At 32.2% G+C, this 25,623-nt stretch overlaps 1 protein-coding gene across 2 annotated transcripts in view; it reads right to left on the bottom strand.

Moving 5' to 3' along the window:
* LOC143058633 (uncharacterized) overlaps positions 1-24,446 on the bottom strand; it is a 43,915-nt gene extending 19,469 nt beyond the window's left edge. Inside the window, exons 1-6 of one of the 2 annotated variants that reach the window (XM_076232105.1) lie at positions 24,350-24,446; positions 12,860-13,032; positions 10,887-11,308; positions 10,187-10,355; positions 3,420-3,607; positions 467-494 (exon numbers count right to left, since the gene is read on the bottom strand). In XM_076232105.1, the coding sequence (XP_076088220.1) occupies positions 467-494; positions 3,420-3,607; positions 10,187-10,355; positions 10,887-11,308; positions 12,860-12,959 (907 nt within the window). In that variant the 5' untranslated portion in view covers positions 12,960-13,032; positions 24,350-24,446. Of the gene's footprint in view, positions 1-466; positions 495-3,419; positions 3,608-10,186; positions 10,356-10,886; positions 11,309-12,859; positions 13,033-15,250; positions 15,377-24,349 lie in introns of those variants that run through there. The other variant, XM_076232107.1, reaches the window with a different exon arrangement.
* Positions 24,447-25,623: the final 1,177 nt, after the last annotated feature.

The raw sequence follows: 25,623 nt of genomic DNA, 5'->3' as shown, positions 1-25,623 counted from the left end.
CCTACTTTAGAGTGACCTGACTATCGTGACTATGGTATATGACACTCTAACAGCCCAAGATACAACTGCAAGTTTTCGTTAACCTAGGTGTTATGGTACAAAAAAGGACAGACAGACAGAAAGACATGATGAGTCCTATTATACCACTGAATATATAAAAAAGAAGATGTGGTATGATTGCCAATGAGACAACTATCCACAAAAGACCAACATGACACAAACATCAACAACCATAGGTCACTGTACAGCCTTCAATCATGAGCAAAGCCCATACTTAATAATCAGCTATAAAAGGCCCCGATACGACAATGTAAAACAATTCAAACGAGAAAACTAACGGCCTTATTTATGTAAAAAAAAAATGAACGAAAAACAAATTTGTAACACATAAACAAACGACAACCAATGAATTACAGGCTGCTAAACTTTGTTTACCTTAACAATGCAAATGTACATGAATACTTACTTATTTCAACTTCCTGCTCCATAGTTTTCTGGGGAAAAAATGTGATAGATTTTACTATATTTAACTATAGGATTCACACATCAAGTAATTTCACAAAATGTTTGTTATGACAATAACTCAACTTCGAATTTCCCAATTATTATCTGAAAATGAACATTTGTACATAACAATCAGTTTTTCTTTTACTGTATACAACATTATAAAGGGAGATAACTCAAGAACTATAACAGTTATGCCACCCAAATTTGTACTTGATCTGAGTTCCCTGGTAATTAGTATTGTGTATAGGTCTCATAATGTTTTGTTGTTTAAAGCCAGTGTATAAGTTTTATAACATTTGGTTGGGCAACTTAAGTTAGAGAACGGAAGCTAAATATGTTGCATTGTTTTCCATTAATAACATGAATAATCTGAATTTTGTGATAATAAGCATTGTGTATAAACTTCATAACATTTAGTTGAGGCAATCTCAAGTGAGAGAACAGTAACTTAACATTTTGCAATTTTTCCATTTATAAACAGACATAACTCAAGAATTGTTAAAGTGACACTCTGAAACTTCATACTTGGTCTGTGTTTTGAGGTCAAAAGCAATTTGCATAAGTTTTATAACATTTGGTTGAGGCAAACTTAAGTTAGCAACTTTTTGGGATTCGAGCGTCACTGATGAGTCTTTTGTAGACGAAACGTGCGTCTGGCGTACGTATATACTAAATTTAGTCCTGGTATCTATGATGAGTTTATTTAGAGAACAGAAACTAAAAATTTTGGAGTTTTTCTACTAAAAAAAGCCCGACATCCAAAGAGAAAAAGAAAGCGGGATCCATTAGGATTCCAATGAAATCCCGGTGAAATTGGCAATAAGACAGGATAACCATCTGAAGTCTGGATCCCATATGGGATAAGTATTTGAAACATAGTATCTACATGTGTAAAAGTGACACGAATGGCCCTGTTTCAAAAAATTGAAAATTCTGCAATTTCAATAACACATGTGGACACAAACATGATGGAAGTCTCACATACCATAAATAAGCTTGAAATCTGGAAGCGTATAGAAAAAAGTATTTATAGCTGTGATTTTCAACACATTTTAAAGTCCAAAGCCCGTTATTTCGGTAAAAATTATCAGAGCAGAACAAAACTTTTTTTTTTTTAACTTCAATCACCTTTATTTCAAAGTGACATTTTCATATAAATCACATTCTCTTGTCAACGTGTGAATTAGGTGAATAAGAAATAATAAATACCTAGCCTCTTAATAAAGCCTGTAATGTCGGTAAAAATTAGCGGAGCAGAACAAAACTTAAACTTGATCTTTAACGCATCATGGTAAACTCACATACCAAAAAATTAGCCCAAGATCTAAAGGCGTTTATAAAAAAAACTCCGAATTATGGTTTGTTGTGGAATGACAGAATGACGAAATTACGGAATTTCGGAAATACGGAGTTATGAACAAGGGTAAAACTACATGACACCGACTTCGTTGCGAGGCCATAAAAAGTGGCCATAATTGATGATGGATCAAATCCCTATATACAAGTTTAAATCTAAATTCCTGTAAAGGACAGTTGATATTGTTTCTTATGGACAGTTGTTTTATTGGCAATCAGAACACATCTCCTTGTTTATATTCGCCATTTGTTTGAGTAAAGTTTGGTAGCACACGGACAAGTCGTTTCAGAAAGGAGTTAACACATTTTTTTTTGCCGACTGACAATTCAACTAAGACCAAGTGATGACAACTATTACTTTAGAAATGGCCTTTAATTCACAGCTCAAATCTATTCTTGCTCTACTAATTTGTTGTAGATATTAACAGAGTAATTAATTTTCTGTGCAGTTTGGCAGATCATGCCTTTTTGTCTACCTTGTTTTTACTGATCATGCCCTTTTAATATCAACTAACTTGATATGATTTTAGGGATTATCAAAATTCAAAAATCTTTTGATTGATAAAATTTAAACATAGACAAATTATAGTTTGTTTTTCCTGGTGAGTTTGAATTATTGGTTGATACTGGATTTGATAGAAAATGCAGAATGTTCCCGGGTTCCATGTTGGGGTCATCATTGTCTGCAGTTCCCATAAATATTCACTCTGAGGATAAACTTTCTCAAAATATCAATTTCTACAAAACTTGGACAGAAGCTTGTGTATGATCATAAGATGATAGTAAATTAAAAAGAGTCCAATTTATCCATATTTAACTTCTAAGTGGACGTTTTTCTGCCAGTTAGCATATCATTGCTTAAAGTCTATTTCAAAATTTCCTGGATTTGTTAAAAGATTGGACAAAAGTTAGTATCTAGAAGGAAATTTTGTAAAAATGTATTTCTTGTTTTTTCATATATTTACCTTTAAATGGACTTTTTCTTTTTTTTTTCTACAAGTTAACATTACAAACAATCTAAAGTTAAAGTTTTTAAAACATTTATTAAATTCATAAACCATTCTGGATTTTTAACAAACATTTGAACAGAAGCTTGATACGATAAAAAGAAAGTATCAAGAGGAGAAAAAAAAAATTTGTCTCCCCTTTTTGTTTAACCTGCCACTGACAGTAAAAGTAGGCTAGACACTGGGTTCAGTGGAACCCTTTACAATTTTATTGTATTGTGGTTTAACATTTTACAATTTATGTTTATAATGATGTTTTGATATGATTTCCTAGAATGGAATAATTAACCTTTATTCATTTTCTATACAAATAAAACTTATTCATCCTTTCAGTTATTATGTCTAATCCCTGACATTTTTCTTATACATAATCCTGAACATTCTAGTGATTGTATATAATCCCTAAACTGACCAGTGATTCTACACAATCACTGATTATACAAATTAACTGTAACATATCATCTATTAAACTATAAGTAAATATCACACAAGTATTTTGAGGTTGTCATTTTGTTCAAATATACCGTCTATTTTGTAATTGTTACATACATTTTCTAATTTCCCTATCCTATCCTGTAAGCTGTTCTCTAAATCTTTCAATTCTTTTTTCACGTTGATAAACTGACTGTCTGTTTCTGTACACAATGTCTGTACATATTCACTGAGAACATTTGTATGTTGACGGATTTCCTCAACAATCTCTAAACCAAGAACTGTTCCACTCAAATAATTTTGACCTGTAAAGTAAGAGACAACAATTTGCAAATCTAATAAATCCATTTCGATGATACAAATCAAGATTCAAGGTTCAAAACAAAAGATAACAACAAAACAGCTGTAATCGAAGTCAAAGCAATGCATTTCATATTAAGCTTTAATTTGACTTTTTTTTTTGAAACAATTTCAGTATATAACATGTATAATCTATCTGGAGTTTAGGTGTGAACCATGTCACAATAAAATATTGTGATTTAGAATGCAGACTTTATTATGGAAGCAGACATATAAACTCATTATTGGTAGATATATATTAACATTAGTGGTTTATAAAAAATAAGTACAACATAAATCAGGTTGTTGGTTTTCTCGTTTGAATTGTTTTACATTTGTTATTTTGGGGCTTTTTATAGCTTACTAGCTATGCAATATGGAATTAGTTTATTGTTGAAGGCCATGTGATGACCTCAGCTTTTAAATAGGCACTAACTACAAGACATATACAGTACCATTCAAACGGATCGATTCGATATCGTTTTTTTCCGATTTCCGTGTTTCTCGGAATCACACCAAGTACCGCGGATTTCACTCCCAAAGTCCTCCAAAGATTCTCTCCCAACACCGCGTGGCTGTTAATTGGTTTATTGCCCATCGGATGTACTAGAAATTAACGACGCGTGACAACATAATCGGATTACCCAGATAATTTACCTATGTACATTTAATCGATCTTGATTGCACAGGTGTGCTTTAAAATCACGGTATTAAAAATTGAACAAATGTTTTCCTTTCTTTGACAGATAAAGATGTGACATTATCATTTAGAAGAAGATAATTATTATCTTATATGTTTTTGTCCTATGCCATTATCTTTGAATAAAACGTACATACGAAAAAGTATGAAGAAAAAACTTGTTATTTTGTGTTTCTATTACAGTCCGGTAAGGACATACATTGTGTTCTTTCAACAAAGACGATTCTGACACAATTAGAATCTTTTATGACTTACTCAATTAGCAATATCGGTGCATTAATTGTTCATTATTTAAAAATCAACTGGCTAATAAAATCGTGTTGTTTTTACGGTAACACGATTCATCGGATCAACAAGTAATTAAACTTAATTTATTGAGCAATGTAAAATATTATGTTTCACCACCTCGGTACATTTATACATACTTGAATAATTTAAATTAGAAAAGAAACTGTAAAGTGACAACTCTGTTGGACAAAGGAAATAACTTAAAGTGATATTGTTAGCGCTCGTCATTTTGCTATTTTACGAAACGGTTTTCAAATTGACAAAAGTATTTGTATCAATTTCGTCATTTAAATTTGGAAAGTGTAAAAATTTAAATTACTATAATTCTACCTGTCTTCATGTTTTTGACAAGTTTATGACGCTCAATACATTTTACGTTTAGGGAGCTACCATTTGATTTTTATGGGGGGGGGGGGGGGGGGGCTAGGATGAAATTTGAAAAAAATAGGCAGGACAGGAGTTTTGAGTTAAAAAAAAAAAGGCAGGATGAGACACTTGCAAAAAAAAAAGTCAGGACGACAATTTAGGTAAAAAAAGTCAGGATAAACTATAAAAAAAAAGGCAGGACCGAACAGAGTGAAAAATAAAAAGACAGGACAGAGATTGCAGCTAAAAAAATGCAGGACAACATTTTTCATCCTAGCCCCCCATAAAAATCAAATGGTAGCTCCCTTACAAAAGATGTTAAAAGTTGTGATGATAAGTAATCCGCTTATTGCTATCCGACAGGTCACTAATCCTTTAATTATTATCAAACCTCACTATTGCCCATCATAATATTCTATTCCAGTTAAATCAGTCATTATTTTATTTTCAAAATTTCCCAACCGCCTATAATTGGCAGTTCTTTATCGTATTGTTGTCATTTGAACACAATTGATCACCCGGGACAATTTCCATCATAACTTCAATATTTCATCAACCATAAATTTATATTATTGACCATGGACGTATAACTAATGTTCAGGTCTACGTCCTTTTTTGAAAGATAAAAACATTAAAATTCAAATAGTCAAAGATGTGTTCTCGTTTATTCGGAAAAGAATTATATTTTAGATTCCGATTAATCGATTGTAAAAGGACCTTCGGGAGCCTCAATACGATCGCACAAAAATGTCGTTCACCTTGAATGAATTTTTCCCACGGTTGTCTAGAAAGGTCACCTGAGTTTACTGGTACGCGATATTATTTCCCGCCCTTTAAAAAACTCGTGCTGTGGATAAAATTAATCAATTTAATGTTAACTATTTTTAGCATTTAACATTGTTAAGTAAGTCAAGTTCAAGTTCAACCCAAACTACTGATAACTGAGATGTGTATCGTGGAATTGTCTTCACACGGCAAATAATTGTTTTTATAATCTTTTAAGATCACTGTTCAAAATACATAAATTTACATTCACTGTGCGAAAATAATTATTATACAAAGACGAAATTAATGCAGCTGTGGAAGTATTCCTGTTGTAACCGAAATGTATTATTATCCTACAGTACTGCCAACAATTCGTAAAACGAAAATGCCGTAATTATTAAGCATAACGAATGGTGAATAATATTTTCCCTTTTACTTGCATATACAAAACTTTGAGACATGTAATTTTTATGATTTTCTTTAAACTGCTCTCATTAATTTAGCGGAAGTTTCCGGTTCTTTTTACACAAGTATGTGCACATGTCCATTTCGTAAATAAAATATTAATTTACTGGTAAAGACATCGAGGTCAAAATTAAGTAGTTTATATTTTCTATAAAACTTAAATATTAACAACAATATTTTGCTTTAAATATTTTATTCATTCCAGCAATTAGATAATCGTAAAAAGAAAATGCCGTAGACTTACACAATTATTACGGGGCCATTATTATGTCTAATGAATGGTGAATAAATTTTCCGTTTTACTTGCATATACAAAACTTTTAGACACATAATTTTCAAATAAAGACTTTAACTTTGAAGTAGAATATTGGATTTTTCACATATTCCACTATATTTTATAATCCTTTTTTTTTAAAAGCAAGTACATTAAGGTAAAGATATTTTTAGATAAGCAAACAAAAAATACGAAAATATTTTGACTTATTTAATATTACCACAAATTAAACTTAATTAGTATTAAATGACATTTAAAATTATATACCTGTTTGACACTTAAACTGATACAGTAGACCGGAAATATAATTCTTTATTACTTCAACCTTTACCTGTCAGGTAATCCAATTACCCTATCAGTCGTGTGCCGGTAGAGATCAAAGGAGGATAAGGGCAATTAATTCCTCGGTGTAGAGTGAGCTCGCTATCACAATAAACATTTACCTGATTTTGGGAGAGATTACTCCCAAATTCCTCCCAATATTTTGGGAAGAATATCAGAGTTTTTCGGAGTGACTCCGACATTTTCCTTGGTGTAGGGTGTGGAAGAGTTGGTCCTTTTGAACGGTACTGTACATGTACAAGTAAAAAAATGTGGACAAATGATGTCCCCACTTGCTTATCATATGAAGTTATAAACAAACATTACTGAAGAACTGTAAAAGTTACACAACCCAAGTTTTTAACTGATCTGAGTTTTGTAGTAATAACCATTGTGTATAAGTTTTATAACATTTGGTAAAGACGGTAACGGCACACTCAAGTTAGAGAATGGAAACAGCATTATTTTCCATTTGTAAAGAGACATAACTCTAGAATGGTTTAAGTGACACCACCACAATTTAAACCAGATCGGTGTTTTTAGTAATAAGCGTTGTGTATAAATGTCATAACATTTGATAAAAGGCAAACTTAAATTAAAGAAGGGAAACAAAAAATCCAGTAATTTTTCAATTTGTAAAGGGCATAAATCTAGACAGAGCTCCAGATAAGCTGCGTATTTGCGTGATCACGCAATAAAAATAATTGAAAACCCAATGCAATTGCCCATTGCAGAGTTCTAAAACCCAATTCATGCAAAGAAAAACCCAATAATTTGTCAAAACCATGAGTTCTTCACGCTTTTAGTCGCTATCGTGTGAGTTATTTACCCTTATCTATTACATAGTCGTCGCGTAGATCTATTTTTGTAATATTAAAAAATCGGAAATGTCCTTTCGTTCTAAAAATAGATTGTTGAAAGTGTCCCTGTTGAAATAGGTACACGTGGTGAGAACATTTCGATCTTCTCTTTCTTTATCCAATTAGCGTAAGCCATGTCAACATAATTCTTTCCGTACTTCTTGGGATTTAACATAACACTTAGCAATGAAATAAAACGAAAGTAAATTTCCGTTAAAAACTTTGAATAGAAGCATGTTTTATTTTCCTTTTGAGAGGATTATGATGATAGCAAGACTCATACTTTGAATTTATTACAATTATACTGTGGGTTGTGTTGGTGTTAGAATAGTATTAATGGAACAATTGTTTTTCAAGAAAAAACTAATACATTTCAATTCACCTTTTAAGTGACAGGAAACCAAACAGGAAACCAATCTTTATTTTCTTTATTTTGCACAATATATTTCAAAAGACATAAATGAACACCATTACTAGTGTTACTTGCTTCATGTTAATATTTAAAATCTATTTTCAATGTTCAATTAAAGGTTTTTGTAAAGGCGACAGGAAACCATAAGAAACCGAAAGCATTTTTATAGTTTTATTTTATTGCAAAATCTGCTTAAAATAATCTGAACAGTATACTTTTTCTTAAAATCCATCTTAAATGTAACAGTATTGTGAAACTCCTAAATATGTACTTGTTTTGAAAACAATTAGTACAATTTATTCAGAAATTTCCATATTTTTTTCATTGATACAGGATACCATAATCGTTGTATCTTGATGTTTTAGCCAAAAAAATGTATTTATATTTGGTTTTGAAATTCCAGTTATGTACAATTTATTCCAAATCATTGGCAATGTAAAATTCTTTAAATCCAGTAAAGAAAAAAACTTTTAACTTGGAATTAAAATCTTTAAAATAGGCACCATGTGATATTTGTGACCTGTACACCATCTACATGGTTTCCACATTTTAACCTACTTTAGTGGGCTAAAATCAATAAAGTACTTCCTTTCAAGTCATGCATGATAAAAGTTTAATTCTCCTTTGACAAGTTTATTGCGATTCTGAAAAGTGTTTGCAGAACATGAATAAAAAAAAATACTTAAAAATTGTGACAAAGATACCAACTTTGTACATTCCAAGTGTAACGGTATATTAACATGTATTTTTTATTAAATTATCTTTATTCACCTAAAATATCCAGTAATATGTACTGCTGAAGCAAAACCAATCCAACGAGCATCGGCACAATGATAAGAGACGTAATGTCGATTGAATTTTCCAAGGACCCTTTACATCGTTATCCGGAAACGAAGTGTGTTATAAAGTCTGTCAAATCTGAAATCGATTTTGTCAAGTCACGGGGCATTTATTTTTACACAAGATCGTATGTAACATTATGCACATAGGAAAAATAATAGACCCCCGGCGCAATCTCTTTGAAAATTGTATTTTCCTTTTTTAAACAAGACGAAACATTAGTCTACAGATTATTTTTGCTAACATCCCGTTGGAAACAAAAACAATGTTTAGACCTAGTATTTCATATATCCGGCCGTAAGGGCGTGATCACATGTTAGTCACATGTTTCACGTATGACCGGAAATGATTAGAACTTATTGACAAAAACAATTTTAATAAAAAAAAAGAAAATAACTGGACTTCTGTTTTGTGTGAAATGTAACGCATAACGATAACGTCATTTTCTAACTTAATTATTACGAAGAACAAAACTAGAATGTAAATCATCTCTGATTTACCTGTTTGAACATCTCGCGAGAGTTCATATTTGCATATTGTTATAAAGAATTCTATTACAACAAAGCAGATTACATCATCTAAAATTTGCGTTACGAAATCGGAAACCAAAGTAACGCTAGTGTTCTTACACCTGCTACAGAAATACTAATAGTTCTCGGCATTTTCTTCTGACTATTCTTATTGGTCGATGTTCTTTATCATTTGAAAGCAAAAGTTACGAATTTGCCGGTGACGATTATCTATAAATTAGTCAGCGTTATGCACATCGGAAGCGAAAAGTAACGCGAGAAACGACACAAAAATACGGTCGTATAATCTTTGAAGGTTGTTAATTTCAATTATTTTTCTAGGGAAGAGTAGCATACACTTGTATGTTGATAAAAATAAAGGCATCTTTAGATGTAGTTACAACTTTTCTTACAGTAATACACATTTTTATCACTTTTCTATCATTATAGAAAACGAGCCCAATAGCAAATTATGGTCCATATTCAAACTTGATATGTGTTTTGTAGTAGTAAGCATTGTGCATAAGTTTCATAACATTTGTTTGAGGCAAATTAAAGATAGAGACAGAAACCAGTACGGATGACTGATGGACGGACGGACAAACAGATGGATAAGGGTAACACTTAATGCTACTGTGGGGGCATAAAAATCTGTAATTTGTTTTTTAAGTGGAAAGTAAGTTTAAATTTTGTTAAAATAAAGTAAGAAACATTTAGCATACAATACATATTCATCATATATTACCATTTGTTGCCCATGTATTCAGTTCTCCCAAGACTTTGTTCTCTTCTCTGCTACTTAGTCCAAGGTCCTTAACAAGTTGTTCCATCAACTGAAATAAATCTGTATATTTTGTTGTCGTCCATTCTGTGAAGTCACAATGTGCCCAGGGATTACGTATGTCAGATCGTATCTATAAAAAAAATACATATAATTTGAGAAAAGCCATTATTATTGGTCAACATGACAAGCAATTGTTTCTTAAATATTTGATGGAAAAAGTACAATCTGTTAGGACTTAAAATCATCATAAGTACTTTTCAATTTCTTTAATGAACACTATCAAACGTGAATATATTCAGTCAAATCATGAAATTTCAAAACAATTCAACAGTTAACACAAACATGCATATAAATGATGTAAATTTTCAACCTTAAATTCTAGAATAAGGGTGACATCTGAAAATAACCCCAGTTTTAGTAAAATATATAATAAGCAGATAGATTAGCAAAAGGTCAAACACAATAATGAAAAATGAAGCTCATAAAATGTCTGAGTTGTGTTATGTATAGTGTACTATTCTTAGGAGAAAACAAATTGAAATATTGATGAAAATACAATTACATGCCCCCTTAAAAAAATTAAAACACATTGCAATAAAACATGTATTTATCGCTTTAAACTGATATATCGTTTGTTTTGAAATTTAATAAGTCATAATACCTTTTCAGCATCAGTCTGTACAGCTCTCGGAAATGAACTGATGTTAATGACCATTCCAAGTAGAGCAGATGAGTCACATGACCCATCAATGCCAGAGTAATGAGCCATATTAGGCGGTAAGAACAACTTTGACAAATCCACATGGCTCGTTACTCTGTAATCATAGCTCCTGTAATTCTTGTTCATTGTCCTGTTGTTGTTAATAGATTCATAATTGAGAAAATATCTATTTGTTGCTGGGTATTTCTTAAGATATCTATGGTATCCCTGTGTATCAATGGAATCGCTGGAAACCAGTGAATTATATAAATTACTAATGATAGGATTTACATATTTTCTTAGCAAAGGAGAAATAATCGAGTGTAGACAGATCCCCACTATTAGCCATCTTTTCTTCTCCTCATCTAAATCTCCTGGTGGGCCTAGAAGAAAATTAACAAGACTATTAAATTTGTCTACCGGTAGTTAACAAAATACAGTTTATCCTGTCACCTCTTTAGGTTAATGTATTCCGTTTTTGAAATGAAATTAACAACAAGAGAATTTGATTACTTAAGAAACAAATTGAAATATATATAATGTATAAAACTGTTCCTTTCAAGTTAAACAATTTTTGACCATTTTACAGAATACTACATCAAAAGGTGATGATTTTTGTATGCAATGCATGTTTTAACTTATTTAGTACAGTAAAACCAAGTCAGTAACGGGGACTAAACTTAAGAAATAACTTAATATATTATATATTTTATCATCCTGATCACCTTGGAAAAAAACATTTTGCTGTGAATCTCATTTTACCCTTTCCCCTAAACTTGTTTCAAAACGGAAACCTGCTTCTCGAATCAAAGACAAAGTGGTAAGCTCAAATATAGATTTCCAGAAACCAGTAAGTTCATTTCAATAAAAAAAAAAAAGTGTGCATTTTTCTGTGTATAATTTAAAAAATTGCTATTCTTCAGCCTCATACATACATGTAAATGATGTACTGACTTTTTATTTTATATTGAATATTTTAACGTAGAACTTTTAAAAAGATGGGCTTTTTTCAGAGTTGTTGGTCAATGATTTCAGGTAACTGTATGACCTGTTCTGATTGGATATTAAATTAGTATTAATAAAGATTGTAGTACAATGATGATACCAAAAATTTTCAAATTATCACTATTTTAAGTATTTTAAGTAGTATGGGAAATGTTGCTGTTTATTAAAAACCTTTTGAGAAAAATTTGCTTTTGATAAGTGACTGTTAGTCTCTATAATAAAATTTTTCTTCATTTTCATTTTTTGGTAGAGCATGCAATAATTATGACATTTTGAAAAATAAGAAATTGCATGGAGTTCAATTGAAGATTTCTTGCTTCTGCCCAATACTTTGCAATTGAAGATTTCTTGGTATTGCGCGATACTGTGCCAAAATTTTGAAATACGAAATTACTTAGCATTCTGAGAATATTTCATGGCAATACATAGTCCCCTATCTGTTAATATTTCATTGTGTAGGAACAAAATGCTAAAGTTCTTGATCTATAAGTTGTCATGGTGTCAAGTATGATGAAAAAAAGTGCTAAAACCTGATTATCAAAGTGAATTTTCTAAGTACAAGGACCATAACTCTGCACAAAATCATCAGACAGGAATAAAACTCAAATTTGATATGTTACTTGTTTTGATAAAACAATATACCAATTTCAAATCCATTTCGTCTTGCATGACAATAAAAAGAGTGGAAAACTGATTTGACAGACTAACGATGGACAGACAGACGAACTGCAAAACTAAAGTCCCCCTTGACTTCGTTGGTAGGGGACTAATTATTCATTTTGGTAAAAACATATATTCCTTTTGGCTATAGCTACATGTATTCTTATTCATAAAAAGTAATACTATATATCATATATGAGATATTCCATTTTTCTTTCATCGATTGTACAATTATTTAACATGTTAAAAATTTAGCATATTCTGTATACCTGTTGTTCTTGGAACCTTTGTGTTAATGTCTTCTACTTGTTTTTGTAAATCAGGAGGTATCGACCTTTTTAATGGCCTCAGCTCTGTTGGTTCAGCCATTTTGTTGTTCTCAATGCAGTCAAACAGTCATTCTTGAAAGAGCTATTCCTTTTCTTAACATATTTAACAATGGCTACAAAAAAAGTAAAAAATTATATAAACTTGGTAAAGATTGAAAATTTCTGATGATGAAACGACTGAAAGCGAGTATCGGAAATAACAGGGCGACTTGTTTTCGCTTTTGGGGGTACGGGAAAGAGAATTGAGTGTCGGGAAAGTGACTTCTTCGCCCTAGTCGCCTGGTAGCATGAGCACTGAATTATCATGTATATTATATCACACATATTTAGTATACGCCTGGTACCTTTGATAACAATTGACAATATATAATAAAAGGTTTCCAATTGGGTGTTTTTGTGCTGTTTAATGCAATTTTCAATCTGATATTTTTATCATGACATTCATGTTTCGTTGGGGAGGATGTGGTGTACCAGGAGAGAACCCCCTGACCTTCAATCATCATATAATCAAAATGAATTCGATGATTGCACATTCAGGTATTTATATATTGCTCAATCTCTAGTTTTGTCTGTTGTTATATCTGTATAATACACATAAATTATGCAACTGGAACAAAATGTTCTCATTCTGTGAGCAATCGTTTTGAGATAAACCTTTCTCCAGTAAAACATACAGAGGGTAAATAGGACAACACACACTTAGGGAGCAACCACTTAACTTCAAGGGCGGGGTTATATGGTTTTAAAAATATTCTGATTCCCAAATTGATGAAAAAAATTATTGTGTTCAAGCAGATGAATAAAACAATATTCTGAATCCGGACTTGTGTTAAATTTTGAACAAAAATAATTTGATGATAGCATTGAAAAACTATTTAAAACAGTGTGTGCGATGATAAATTCTGACTCAAATAAAAAACCTAAACCCCCTTGAAGTTAAATGGTTGTTTCCTTAGTCTGATGTTTTCAAATTATTTCCCCTCATGACAGATCGATAATACACATGGAACATTGATGTATGAACCTGCCATTTATGCAGTGGTTGTCGTTTGTTTTTGTTTATCATATTTTTTTTTCTTTTCATAGTTAGGTACATTCTTAAAATCTGGCGGTTATAGTCTTTTTGTTGAAATAGTTTTTAACTTTCTCATTTGTCATTTTTGGGTCTTATAGACTTTTAGCTGTTGCCTCATTGTTGAGGGTCGTATGGTGATCTTCAGTTCTCAATTCTTATGTTATTTGGTTTCTTGGTGGTGAGTTGTCTTATTGGCATTCATATCACATCTTCTTATTTTTTAATATATGATGTGTATACAACATTGTAATATTTGCACATCCTATTGAAAGTTGATCATCACTAAATATTTCCTCAGATTATATTTACTAATATTTTGTCAAAATGTAAATGTTATTACGCTCTTAAAAATACAGTAAAAAGTATGTGTAAGCTTGTTATTTTCAAGTTGCATATGTGTGCATGGTGTGTTAATTGCCGAAATGGATTATTTATGAAAAGTTCCTCTGCTTTGTTAATAGAAAGAAATCTATAAGATTTAAACATGTTTTCAAGCCAGTCTGCATTGGAAAAGATGAAAAAGAGAAAAGATCTTTCCTGAATCTTTCCTTTGCCAACAAAGGTCTCGATGGCGTCAACTTAGGCAATATCCTTCTTCATAAATTAGTTCAATCAAAAATACCTCCTTATTACAAAGACCAGTCTGTACCAATCATTTCGTATACCTATACCAAACCTATTGCAACTAAAATTTTCAATTACAAACACGTTTTGCAGGATCTCGATATTGAGGACTTCAAGTCTAAACCTCCTGAATGCACTTGTGCTAGTTCCCAATTCACATATAATCCTGATGGCCACGTTATTACCGGTGACCTCAACATTGTTAATAACACTTCTCTACGAAATGTGTTATCGAAAGGTCCGAAATATCGTGAACCTAAATCCATCAATTTGAAAATACAATTTTAATATTTTGATGGATTCAGTCGAGGATTATGCCAGGCAATGGGCTAAGCCGGAGAAGAAAGACGTATACACTCTTTCCGAATGGATTCAGGCAGTGAGGGCGTTGATACAATCAGAATTAAGAAACTGAATGGGTCTATCAATGCCCATGCTACGTCAATCTTTAAAGACCCAAATGTTGCAAAACACCTATCCTACCTCAATGACAAATATGTTGTTGTCCCCGCAGATAAAGCCCCAAACAACATCGTGTGTGTGTGTAAAAATCATTACATTTACTGCTTGATAAACGAATTAGGTATCGACAATTCACTTTGAAACTCAATATTTACCCTCACGACACTTACCAAAGAGGAAATCCTGGATAATCATAGGTTTATGATCCTTTGGAATTTCAACCAAAGTTGAAAAACTGGATCTTTCATCACTGTATTAGATACCTAAACTACATAAGTGTCCTTGTAAACAACGGTATATTGCTGGGTCTTCTAAGTGCTCCACGGAACCTCTATCTAAATAGTAAACATCTATTTTATCAGCAATCAAAGACGGGCTTCAAAGTTATTGTGAAACTGCCTAATCTACAGGTGGCGTGAATCAGATGTGGATACTTAAAAATTTCAAAGATCTTTTAGAGTACATACAATCTAACTCTCTTTCATCTTGTAACAGTATTAAAACATTTACTTTTCTAGTCTTTACACAAGTATTCCACATTCCTAACTAAAAGACAAATTGAAAGAGTTGGTATTGCTTTGCTTCATAAAAAAGAATGGCCAACGTAGATACAAGTATCTTGTCTTAGGAAGGGATAAATCCTACTTTGTAAAGGATCACTCTGATTCAAACAAAAAAAAAACATATTTGTTACGTTCGGATTACGTGTTTTTCAACAGACTGTCGGCATTCCAATGGGAACAAACTGTGCCCCTCTACTTGTTGACTTGTTTCTTTATTATTATGAGGCTGACTACATGCAGGAACTTCTTAGGAAGAAAGACAAGAAGTTAGCAATATCCTTTAACTCTACTTTTCGCTATATAGATGATGTTCTTTCACTAAATAATTCAAAATTTGGTGACTATGTGGAACGCATCTATCCCATCGAACTAAAGATAAAGGATTCTTCAGATACAATTAAGTCGGCCTCATATCTTGATTTACATCTAGAAATTGACAATGAGGGTCGGTTGAAAACAAAACTTTACGACAAAAGAGATGATTTCAGCTTTCCAATTGTGAACTTCTCGTTTCTAAATAGCAACATTCCAGCAGCACCTGCGTACGGGGTATATATCTCCCAATCGATACGATATTCCCGTGCTTGTATTTCCTATCATGATTTTCTTGATAGAAGGTTGCTGCTCACAAGGAAGCTGTTAAACCAAGAGTTCCAAATGGTGAAGTTGAAATCATCCCTTCGTACATTTTACGGACGCCATCATGAGTTGGTTGACCGTTATGGAATTACCGTTTCACAAATGATATCGTAAATGTTCCTTACTTCTTAACTACAATCCCCTTTCCTTTCATGAATGTGACCTACCGAATAAGACTATTTACCGGATTTATTATCTCATAAGCAACACGATGGGTGCAACATGTGGAGCAGGATCTGCTTACCCTTCCGGAACACCTGAGATCAACCCTAGTTTTTGGTGGGATTCGTGTTGTTTATTCTTTAGTTTTCTATATTGTGTCATGTGTACTATTGTTTGTCTGTTTGTCTTTATCATTTTTAGCCATGGTGTTATCAGTTTATTTTAGATCTATGATTTTGACTGTCCCTTTGGCATCTTTCGTCCCTCTTTTAAAAGAAAACATGAGAAAATGGGTTTTATAATATATGCTTATAGAAAAAAAATTGATTAAATAGGGAATTTGTTCATGTGATAGAGATGATGCCACGCTTGCATTATAATGTTATAAAGCGACATAACTTAAGAACTGTAAATGTGACATGTGTGACTCTACACAAATTTGTACTTGATCTGAGTTTTGTGGTAATAAGCATTGTGTATATGTTTCATAACATTTAGTTTCATGAGACAAATTTTAAGTTAGAAAACGGAACCAAAAAATAGAGCAATTTTTACTTTATAGAAAAGGAACATTACTCTAGCTATCTATCCATTCTCAATTTTATTCATTAAAAGTGACACCATCAAAATTTAAACTTTGTCTGTGTTTACTGGTAATATGCATTATGTATAAGTTTCATAAGATTTGGTTGAAGCAAACTTAAGTTAGAGAAAGGAAACCAACTTTGGGAAGTACATACAGACATACGTACAGATGTCAGATGCCAGATGGACAAGGTGTACAGTAATGCCACTACTGTAGGGGCATACAAAATGGTAAATTCAAATTATTCTTGGACAGGAAGTTTTAATAATTTACTCTCAATTGAAGAATTACAGATATCAAAACATTATTCTGGTAAAAAGTTAAAGCCTGGCATACTTGCATATGTGCAATTTCATGTCCTGAGTTACAGAATATTAAATTTAGCCATTTCCAAAAACAGTTATAGAATCAAAATAGCATACTGTTAGGGGTACTACTTATAATATCTCTTACTGATATATAATATATGTATCTAATAATGGAATACATGCACATGAAAAAATTCTGTAAATTTCGAGGATCATAGTAATAATTCCTCGGATTAGCATGATTAGTGAAAAGTACACAATTTTATCATGTTCAAATTGATGATTATCTTCAACATGTTCAATTAAATTAATACCTCACAAAACTCTTCAATTTTATCATGTTTATCATGTTAATTAGAACTTAATTCATTCTTTTATTGAAATGTTAAGGATGTACTTAGGTGATGTTTTGGAATTCCTGTGAAATGTTCGGACTCCTTGGTGTTTTTCCATACCGTTACAGGGTAAAACATTTTGCACCATGAAAAGGTCATTTACCAATATTTAAGAAGATTCTGGATTTTCTTTCTTTTGTTTTGAGACCAAAATAATACCAATGCAAATATAAGGTAAAAGTCCGAGTCAGCCTTTTTACGCCTGGTTTTAAATCTCAAATATTTCAAAAAGTAGGTCCATGACCTATCAAAATATTATTCTTATTTTTATCCTTTAAATTAAATAAAGAATGCTCTACCAATTTATAGTATCAGTTTTAAATTCTCGATCTATTCATTTTCACCAAACCTCACCCAAGTACATCCTTTACACTAAAAGTGTTACCAAAAGTTAGGTCTAGGATGGTCCAGTTGTTTTTGTTGACTCTTTGACATGTATTGTCGAAATGCGCATCTGGTGCAAGAAAATTGGTACCGTTAATTTTATTACTACCACTGGGTCGATGCCTCTGCTGGTGGAGTCCCCGAGGGTATCACCAGCCCAGTAGCCAGTACTTCGGTACTGGCATGACAATACGGATTGTTTGTGTTATTTAAATTTGCTGTTACAAAATATTAGAAATTATTTTAAATTAAGGAATGTATCTCCCTCATGCAAAGCTCTGATTCCTTTCACTGATTTGGCTTTACTTTTTGGACCTTTTGGATTATTGCTCTTCATCTTTTATAAAAGCTTTGGATTTCAAATATTTTGGCCACGAGCATCACTGAAGAGACATGTATTGTCGAAATGCGCATCTGGTGCAAGAAAATTGGTACCGTTAATTTTATTACTACCACTGGGTCGATGCCTCTGCTGGTGGACTATTAGTCCCCGAGGGTATCACCAGCCCAGTAGCCAGTACTTCGGTACTGGCATGAAAATACGGATTGTTTGTGTTATTTAAATTTGCTGTTACAAAATATTAGAAATTATTTTAAATTAAGGAATGTATCTCCCTCATGCAAAGCTCTGATTCCTTTCACTGATTTGGCTTTACTTTTTGGACCTTTTGGATTAATGCTCTTCATCTTTTATATAAGCTTTGGATTTCAAATATTTTGGCCACGAGCATCATTGAAGAGACATGTATTGTCGAAATGCGCATCTGGTGCAAGAAAATTGGTACCGTTAATTTTATTATTTGACATAATCCTTATTTCCATTTTCAATTTTATTCCTTATTTAAACACAGAAAAGCAAGTTACTAGTGTGCCAATATTTGCAAGAAATTTCATGAATACTAACTTAGTCGAAAAGAAAATTAACCCATGGACAACAGAGTACTAAAATGACTAAGGACTATGTAATGTCACTTGTGAATCTAGTTCCTAAATTAACAAGAAATTGTTGTCATATTTTGCTGTTTTGAGGCAAACATAGACATGATAGACACATGATAGATCTATGTTTGTCAAATAAACCAACAAAATCCTCATTTCGTCCATAATTCTAAATCTCTATTTCTTTCCAACAATGCTTTTGCTCAATCAGAACAGATCTTGAACATGTTGTCGAACTTATTTCATCTAAAATGAATAAGTTACACACAGTACACTACGTGTATATATTGAAGGGGATAACAGAAATTGATTAAAAAATAATTAACTTGCATGACCTCATCACTTTATGACATCTTTTTTTTCTAGAAAACTAACCATTTTAAGATAAAGTAACAAGGAAGTATTTCGGACATAAAATTTCCTCCAAAGGAATAAAAAAAGTTTTTAATTTTTTTTATCAATTTCTGAAAACAGGTCAAATCTTCATGAATAAAGGTCTGCCAACCAACATTGACCAGCATCACTTATGAAAAATGTAAGATCCCAATGTATTGAGTCTTGTCAACATGTCTCAAATATGAACTAGAGGCTCTAAGAAGCCTGTGTTGCAAACCTGATATTTTTGTTTACAATTGATGCATGACATAATGCAACCATTATCATGATTATACATTTTGTAGATATATAAGCCAAAGTTGATAAAGATTCTACATTGGCTAGGGGTATAGGGGGAGGGTTAATATCTCAAAAAACATTTTTAATCCCGCTGCAATTTTGCACATGTCCCAAGTCAGGAGCCCCTGGCCTTTGTTAGTCTAGTATGATTTTTTTATTTTAGTTTCTTGTGTATAATTCGGAGTTTAGTATGACGTCCATTATCACTGAACTAGTATACATATTTGTTTAGGGCCAGCTGAAGTCCGCCTTCGGGTGCGGGAGTTTCTTGCTACAATGAAGACCATTGGTGCCCTTCGGTTGTTGTCTGCTCTATGGTCGGGTTGTTGTCGCCTTGACACATTCAACATTTCTATTCTCAATTTTAGTGTTGCAAATTTGTCTGGGCTAATTTTGCTGTGGGGCGAGATCTCTTGGATTTGTCATGGACAAGTATGCAAATAGAAACCAAATGCTCCGCAGGGCGCAGCTTTATACGACCGCAAAGGTCGAACCCTGAACAGTTGGGGCAAGTATGGACACAACATTTAAGCTTGATACAGTTCTGAATTTGGATTGTGATTAAATAGTTGACACAACATAGGTTTCTGACACAGAATGAATGTCGTCCAAGAACTTACACTTAAAAACTTAAAAATTTTAAATTGGACATTTACCTATGATGGTCCAATATCCAAAATCTAAATACATTGTTAGATTCAGCATATCATAGAACCCCAATAATTCAATTTTTGATGAAATCAAATAATGGTCAATTTTAGACCCTTTAGACCTCAATGTGGACCAATTTGATAACCGGGCCCAAATATTAAAAATTCAAATACATGGTTAGATTCAGCATATTAAAGAACCCCATATATTCAATTTTTGTTGAAATCAAACAAAGTTTAAATTTTGACCCTTTGGACCTTAATGTAGACCAATTTGAAAACGGGACAATACTGTGCAATTGAATATTTCTTGCTAAGAAGTTCCTGTATGAAGTCAGCCTCATAATAATAAAGAAACAAGTCGGCAAAAAGAGGGGCACAATTCGTTCCCATTGGAATGTCGATAGTCTGTTGAAAAACACGTCCTCCGAACGTTACAAATATGTTATCAATCAAGAAATTAAGCATCTTGATAATGTCAGTTTTTGTTTGAATCAGAGTGATCCTTTACAAAGTAAGATTTATCCCTTCCTAAGACAAGATACTTGTACCTTCGTTGGTCATTCTTTTTTATAAAACAAAGCAATACCAACTCTTTCAATTTGTCTTTTAGTTTGGAATATGGAATACTTCTATAAAGTGTAAAAAAGTCAAATGTTTTAATACTGTTACAAGATGAAAGAGAGTTAGATTGTATGTACTCTAAAAGATCTTTGGAATTTTTAAGTATCCACATCTGATTCACGCCACCTCTAGAACAGGCAGTTTCACAATAACTTTGAAGCCCGTTTTTGATTGCTGATAAAATAGATGTTAATAATTTAGAAATAGGTTTCGTGGAGCACTTGGAAGACCCAGAAATATACCGTTGTTTGTATGGACACTTATGCAGTTTATGTATCCAATACAGTGATGGAAGATCCAGTTCATCATATTTGGTTGAAATTCCAAAGGAACATAGAACAGACCTATGATTATCAAGATTTCCTCTTTGGTAAGTGTCGTTTGGGTATATGTTGGGTTTCCAAGTGAATTGGCAATACCTAATTCGTTTATCAAGCAGTGAATGTAATAAGTTTTACACACAAAAATGATGTTGTTTGGGGCTTTATCTGCGGGGACAACAACATATTTGTCATGAATGTAGGATAAGTGTTTTGCAACATTAGGGTCTTTAAATATTGACGTAGCTTGGGCATTGATAGATCCATTCAGTTTTTTTAATTCTGATTTGTATCAACGACCTCACTGCCTTAATCCATTCGGAAAAAAGTATCTACGTCTTCCTTTTCACGCTTAGCCCATTGCTTGGCAATTTCCTCGACTGAATCCATCAAAATTTTAAAGTTGTATTTCCAATTGATTGATTTCGGCTCACGATTTTTTGGACCTTTCGATAAATAAAGGCAACAGTAGTATACCGCTGTTCAAAACTCATAAATCCATGGACAAAAAACAAAATCGGGATAACAAACTAAAACCGAGGGAAACGCATTAAATATAAGAGGAGAACAACGACATAACACTAAAATGTAACACACATAGACAAAATCCCACGAGAATAACAAATATAACATATATATATAACATCAAAACCAAATACATGAATTTGGGATAGACAAGTACCGTGACACGTCTTATCGCAATGTGAATTTACACTCAAAAATAAGAGAAAACAAACGACACAACGTTATAATGTAATACACACAGAAACGAACTACAATATAACAATGACCATATTCCTGACTTGGTACAGGGCATTTTTAAAGGAAAAAATGGTGGGTTGAACCTGGTTTTGTGGCATGCCAAACCTCGCACTTTTATGGCCATGTGAAATATAACATCAAAATGACAATACAGGACTACAATATAAATAAATTGGAGAACACAATTGACAAAGAATCACACGAACAACAGCCAACAAAAGGCAACAAGTTCAAAATTTTAATACGCCAGAAGTGTATTTTGTCCACACAAGACCTATGTGTGACGCACAGATACAAAAGTTTGAAAGCCGAAACGAGTACAAAGTTGAACAGCATCGAGGACCAAAAGATCAAAAAGGTTGTGCCAAAAACGGCAAGGGTTTTCTGTTAAGTTACCAGAAAATCCCTATAATTTAGAGTAATTTATACTTTTGCAAACAGTAAATTTAATAAAATGAATATACAAAAGATGTACATGATCAAGCTGAAGTATTAACTAATTACAGGAAACAACTGAAATACATTTACATAACCAGACATTTGAAACACAAAAGTAGACACATCCGAATACGTTTAAACCTCTACGCCAAGTGACGTCCTATTTGAAACTGAAAAATGACGAAAAAATGACGTCATTTGAATTAGTAAAACAGAGCATCAAAAAATGACGTCACATAAAAATGAATAAGATAGAATTAGGATTAATTTAAGATAACACATTTCGTAGGGAAGTGTTATTAACAGTGTTGAGGTCACCGGTAATAACGTGGCCAGGCGGATTATATGTGAATTCAGAACTGTTTTGATATGAGCGTCACTGCTGAGTCTTATGTAGACGAAACGCGCGTCTGGTGTATTACATTAACCTGGTACCTTTGATAACAAATTTAGAATTGATGTATTCTAATCAGCTCAAGTCGCTGAGGCAAGACAAAGGCATGGGATTTAAACAATATGATTTTATATATTAGTCTATTTGATATGTTGAGTATCTCATTCTGATAAAAAGGGAATGATTTTGTGTTACTTTTACATGGATGTGGAAAATATTTTATAATTCATAAATGATACAACTCTCCACAAAAGCCTAATGACACTTTAACAAACACCTATAGGTAACCATTTATTATTTAATAGTAGCTAATGACCCTTTAATGTTGCTACAAGATCATTCTATGATACGTCTTGGCTTCAGACTGTATACAAGGGATTTTATGGAACTGTGTTTTAGTGTGTTAAATTTTGTAGAATTGCTAACTTTAGCTTCTTCCTGTATAGGAGGCCTGTACCTTAGAAAACACTTAGAACAATCGTTTAAATCTTTAAAAAAATATATCCATTTCCTGGTTTATTAGTTTGATATTTTGTTTTTGAAATCAAATACAGAAAGATTTATATTAAGTCAAATATTTATCTTTCATCATTGGCATTTTAAGGCATAAAGTTGCGGCATTTTTAGAAAGTGGTGAACATTCTAAAAAGGCTATCCTTCTCCTTTATGTGCCAGGAAATTTTAGTTCGCCACCTATAATGATATCGGATATGTTCTTTACGTCGTAACTACAATCCCCTTCCCTTTCATGAATGTGACCTACCGAATTAGACTTTTTACCGGATTTGTTATCTCATAAACAAATGCCACATGTGGAGCAGGATCTTCTTACCCTTCCGGAGCACCTGAGATCATCCCTAGTTTTTTGTTTGGATTCGTGACGGTGTTGTTTAGTCTTTATTTTTCTGTGCTGTGTTATATGTACTATTGTTTGTCTGTTTGTCCTTTTCATTTTTAGCCATGGCGTTGTCAGTTTATTTTCGATTTATGAGTTTGACTGTCCCTCTGATATTATCTTTCGTCCCTCTTCTCTCACCTCATGCAGCTAATTGTTCACAACGACAACCATATCCGCTTGCATAACATACGGGCATTTTTATCAATGATATCATTCTAAAAATAACTTTAAATTTATTTATAGGACAGTCGATCTTTGCTTTTAAATATGATTTACATCACCTAGCTTAAAACATTAAATATAAAGTCATAAAATAAATACAAATGGTGGGCATATTATATTCACACGTAATATTTTTATTTTGGAATAATAAGTATTTAAACATCTTTCACAGGTAACTCATATTAACCATTTTAATTTTTCATGTTTTTATTGTCAAATAGTTAGCATTATCATGCCTGATTATAATACTTTATTCCAAAATTATAAGTACGGCTGATAGAATATACCATGTAATAAATCATGTTCTTACCATCGTAGAAGTCATATCATTCCTATATATTACCTGGGACATAATAGGTAAATATTCTAGTCACTATTGTCACAGTTTGTACTTGTTGACGTTGTACTTTCGGTTTAGTGGGAAAACCAAAATAATCAATAGTTACATGTAATATATATAAAATTAGTGAGACGTACCCGTACTCGGTACAAAAGAAGAAAACTATATAAATAAAAATAAAAACAAAAACAAAATATAGAAACAGAAAAAAATAATTTTTTTTAATTAAAAACACTAAACAATTTTTTCTTATTCAAAACACCCTACAAATATAACAATTCGAAACAAGAAATACTATAGGACCAACACAAATGAGATTTTAATAATGTCTATCAATTTGTCATACATGGTTTTGATAGATTGTGTAGTATATTGTCTTAATGATTTTCTTTGTTTTAGGTATAGAGACAACTTTAATTTTGTTTATCATAGGTGTATGGGTATATTGTTTATACACTTTTATGGAAATTGCCTCTTTCACTGGATTTTAGTTTGTAAAAATGAACCCCAGCAGGGTAATACCAATTCACTATATTTAGCTTTTTTTTCTCCCTTATCATACCAATTTAAAAAATTCCTCAAAGGGAACATACAAATTCAGTGTGCTAGTTCTATTTTATTTCACTTATTGTTATCTATTTAGTGTAATTCTATATTAATTTCATTCAAATGAACGGTTTCGCTGGCTATGATCCATCATTTCTTTCATAAAGACACACCTGTTCAAGTTACGAATATGACGTTGTTTTCAATTTGTTTGATTTGTTTGACCATTTAATTCAGCCTGTTCAAAGAGGATTTTCTGTTCTTAAAACGACTTAATCACAAATAGTTATTTGTGTAAAATCAGCAAAATTCGGAAGTGAACAGACCTTGACTAAAGTATTCGGTTCAACAAATTCGAATGGAAATAAACCATGCATACCAGATTTAAAATAAAGTACTCCAGAGGCGCAATTCGAGAACAAAATAATAATTTGGTTCGCAAAATTAAAGTAATTTAAAAAGTTTATCAAAATAAGAAACAAAATTAAAGACCAAAGAGGATCCGAAATTCCGAAAGTTTTTTTGTTTTTTTCTTACAGCTCAGGTACATGTAACTATTCATTTGGATAAAAAAATCATAAGCATTTCGAACTATTCAACGGTTTGAAACATTTTAGCAAAGTTAGAAATGCATACCTTTTTTGTCATTGTATACCTAAGTCTTTATAATCTTCTCCACCGTCTTCGTTTGCTGCTTA

This window comes from Mytilus galloprovincialis, chromosome 14 (genome assembly GCF_965363235.1).
Source record: "Mytilus galloprovincialis chromosome 14, xbMytGall1.hap1.1, whole genome shotgun sequence".
NCBI lineage: Eukaryota > Metazoa > Mollusca > Bivalvia > Mytilida > Mytilidae > Mytilus > Mytilus galloprovincialis.
Note: the sequence above shows the minus strand (reverse complement) of the source record. Positions and strands in the feature narration are given on the sequence as shown.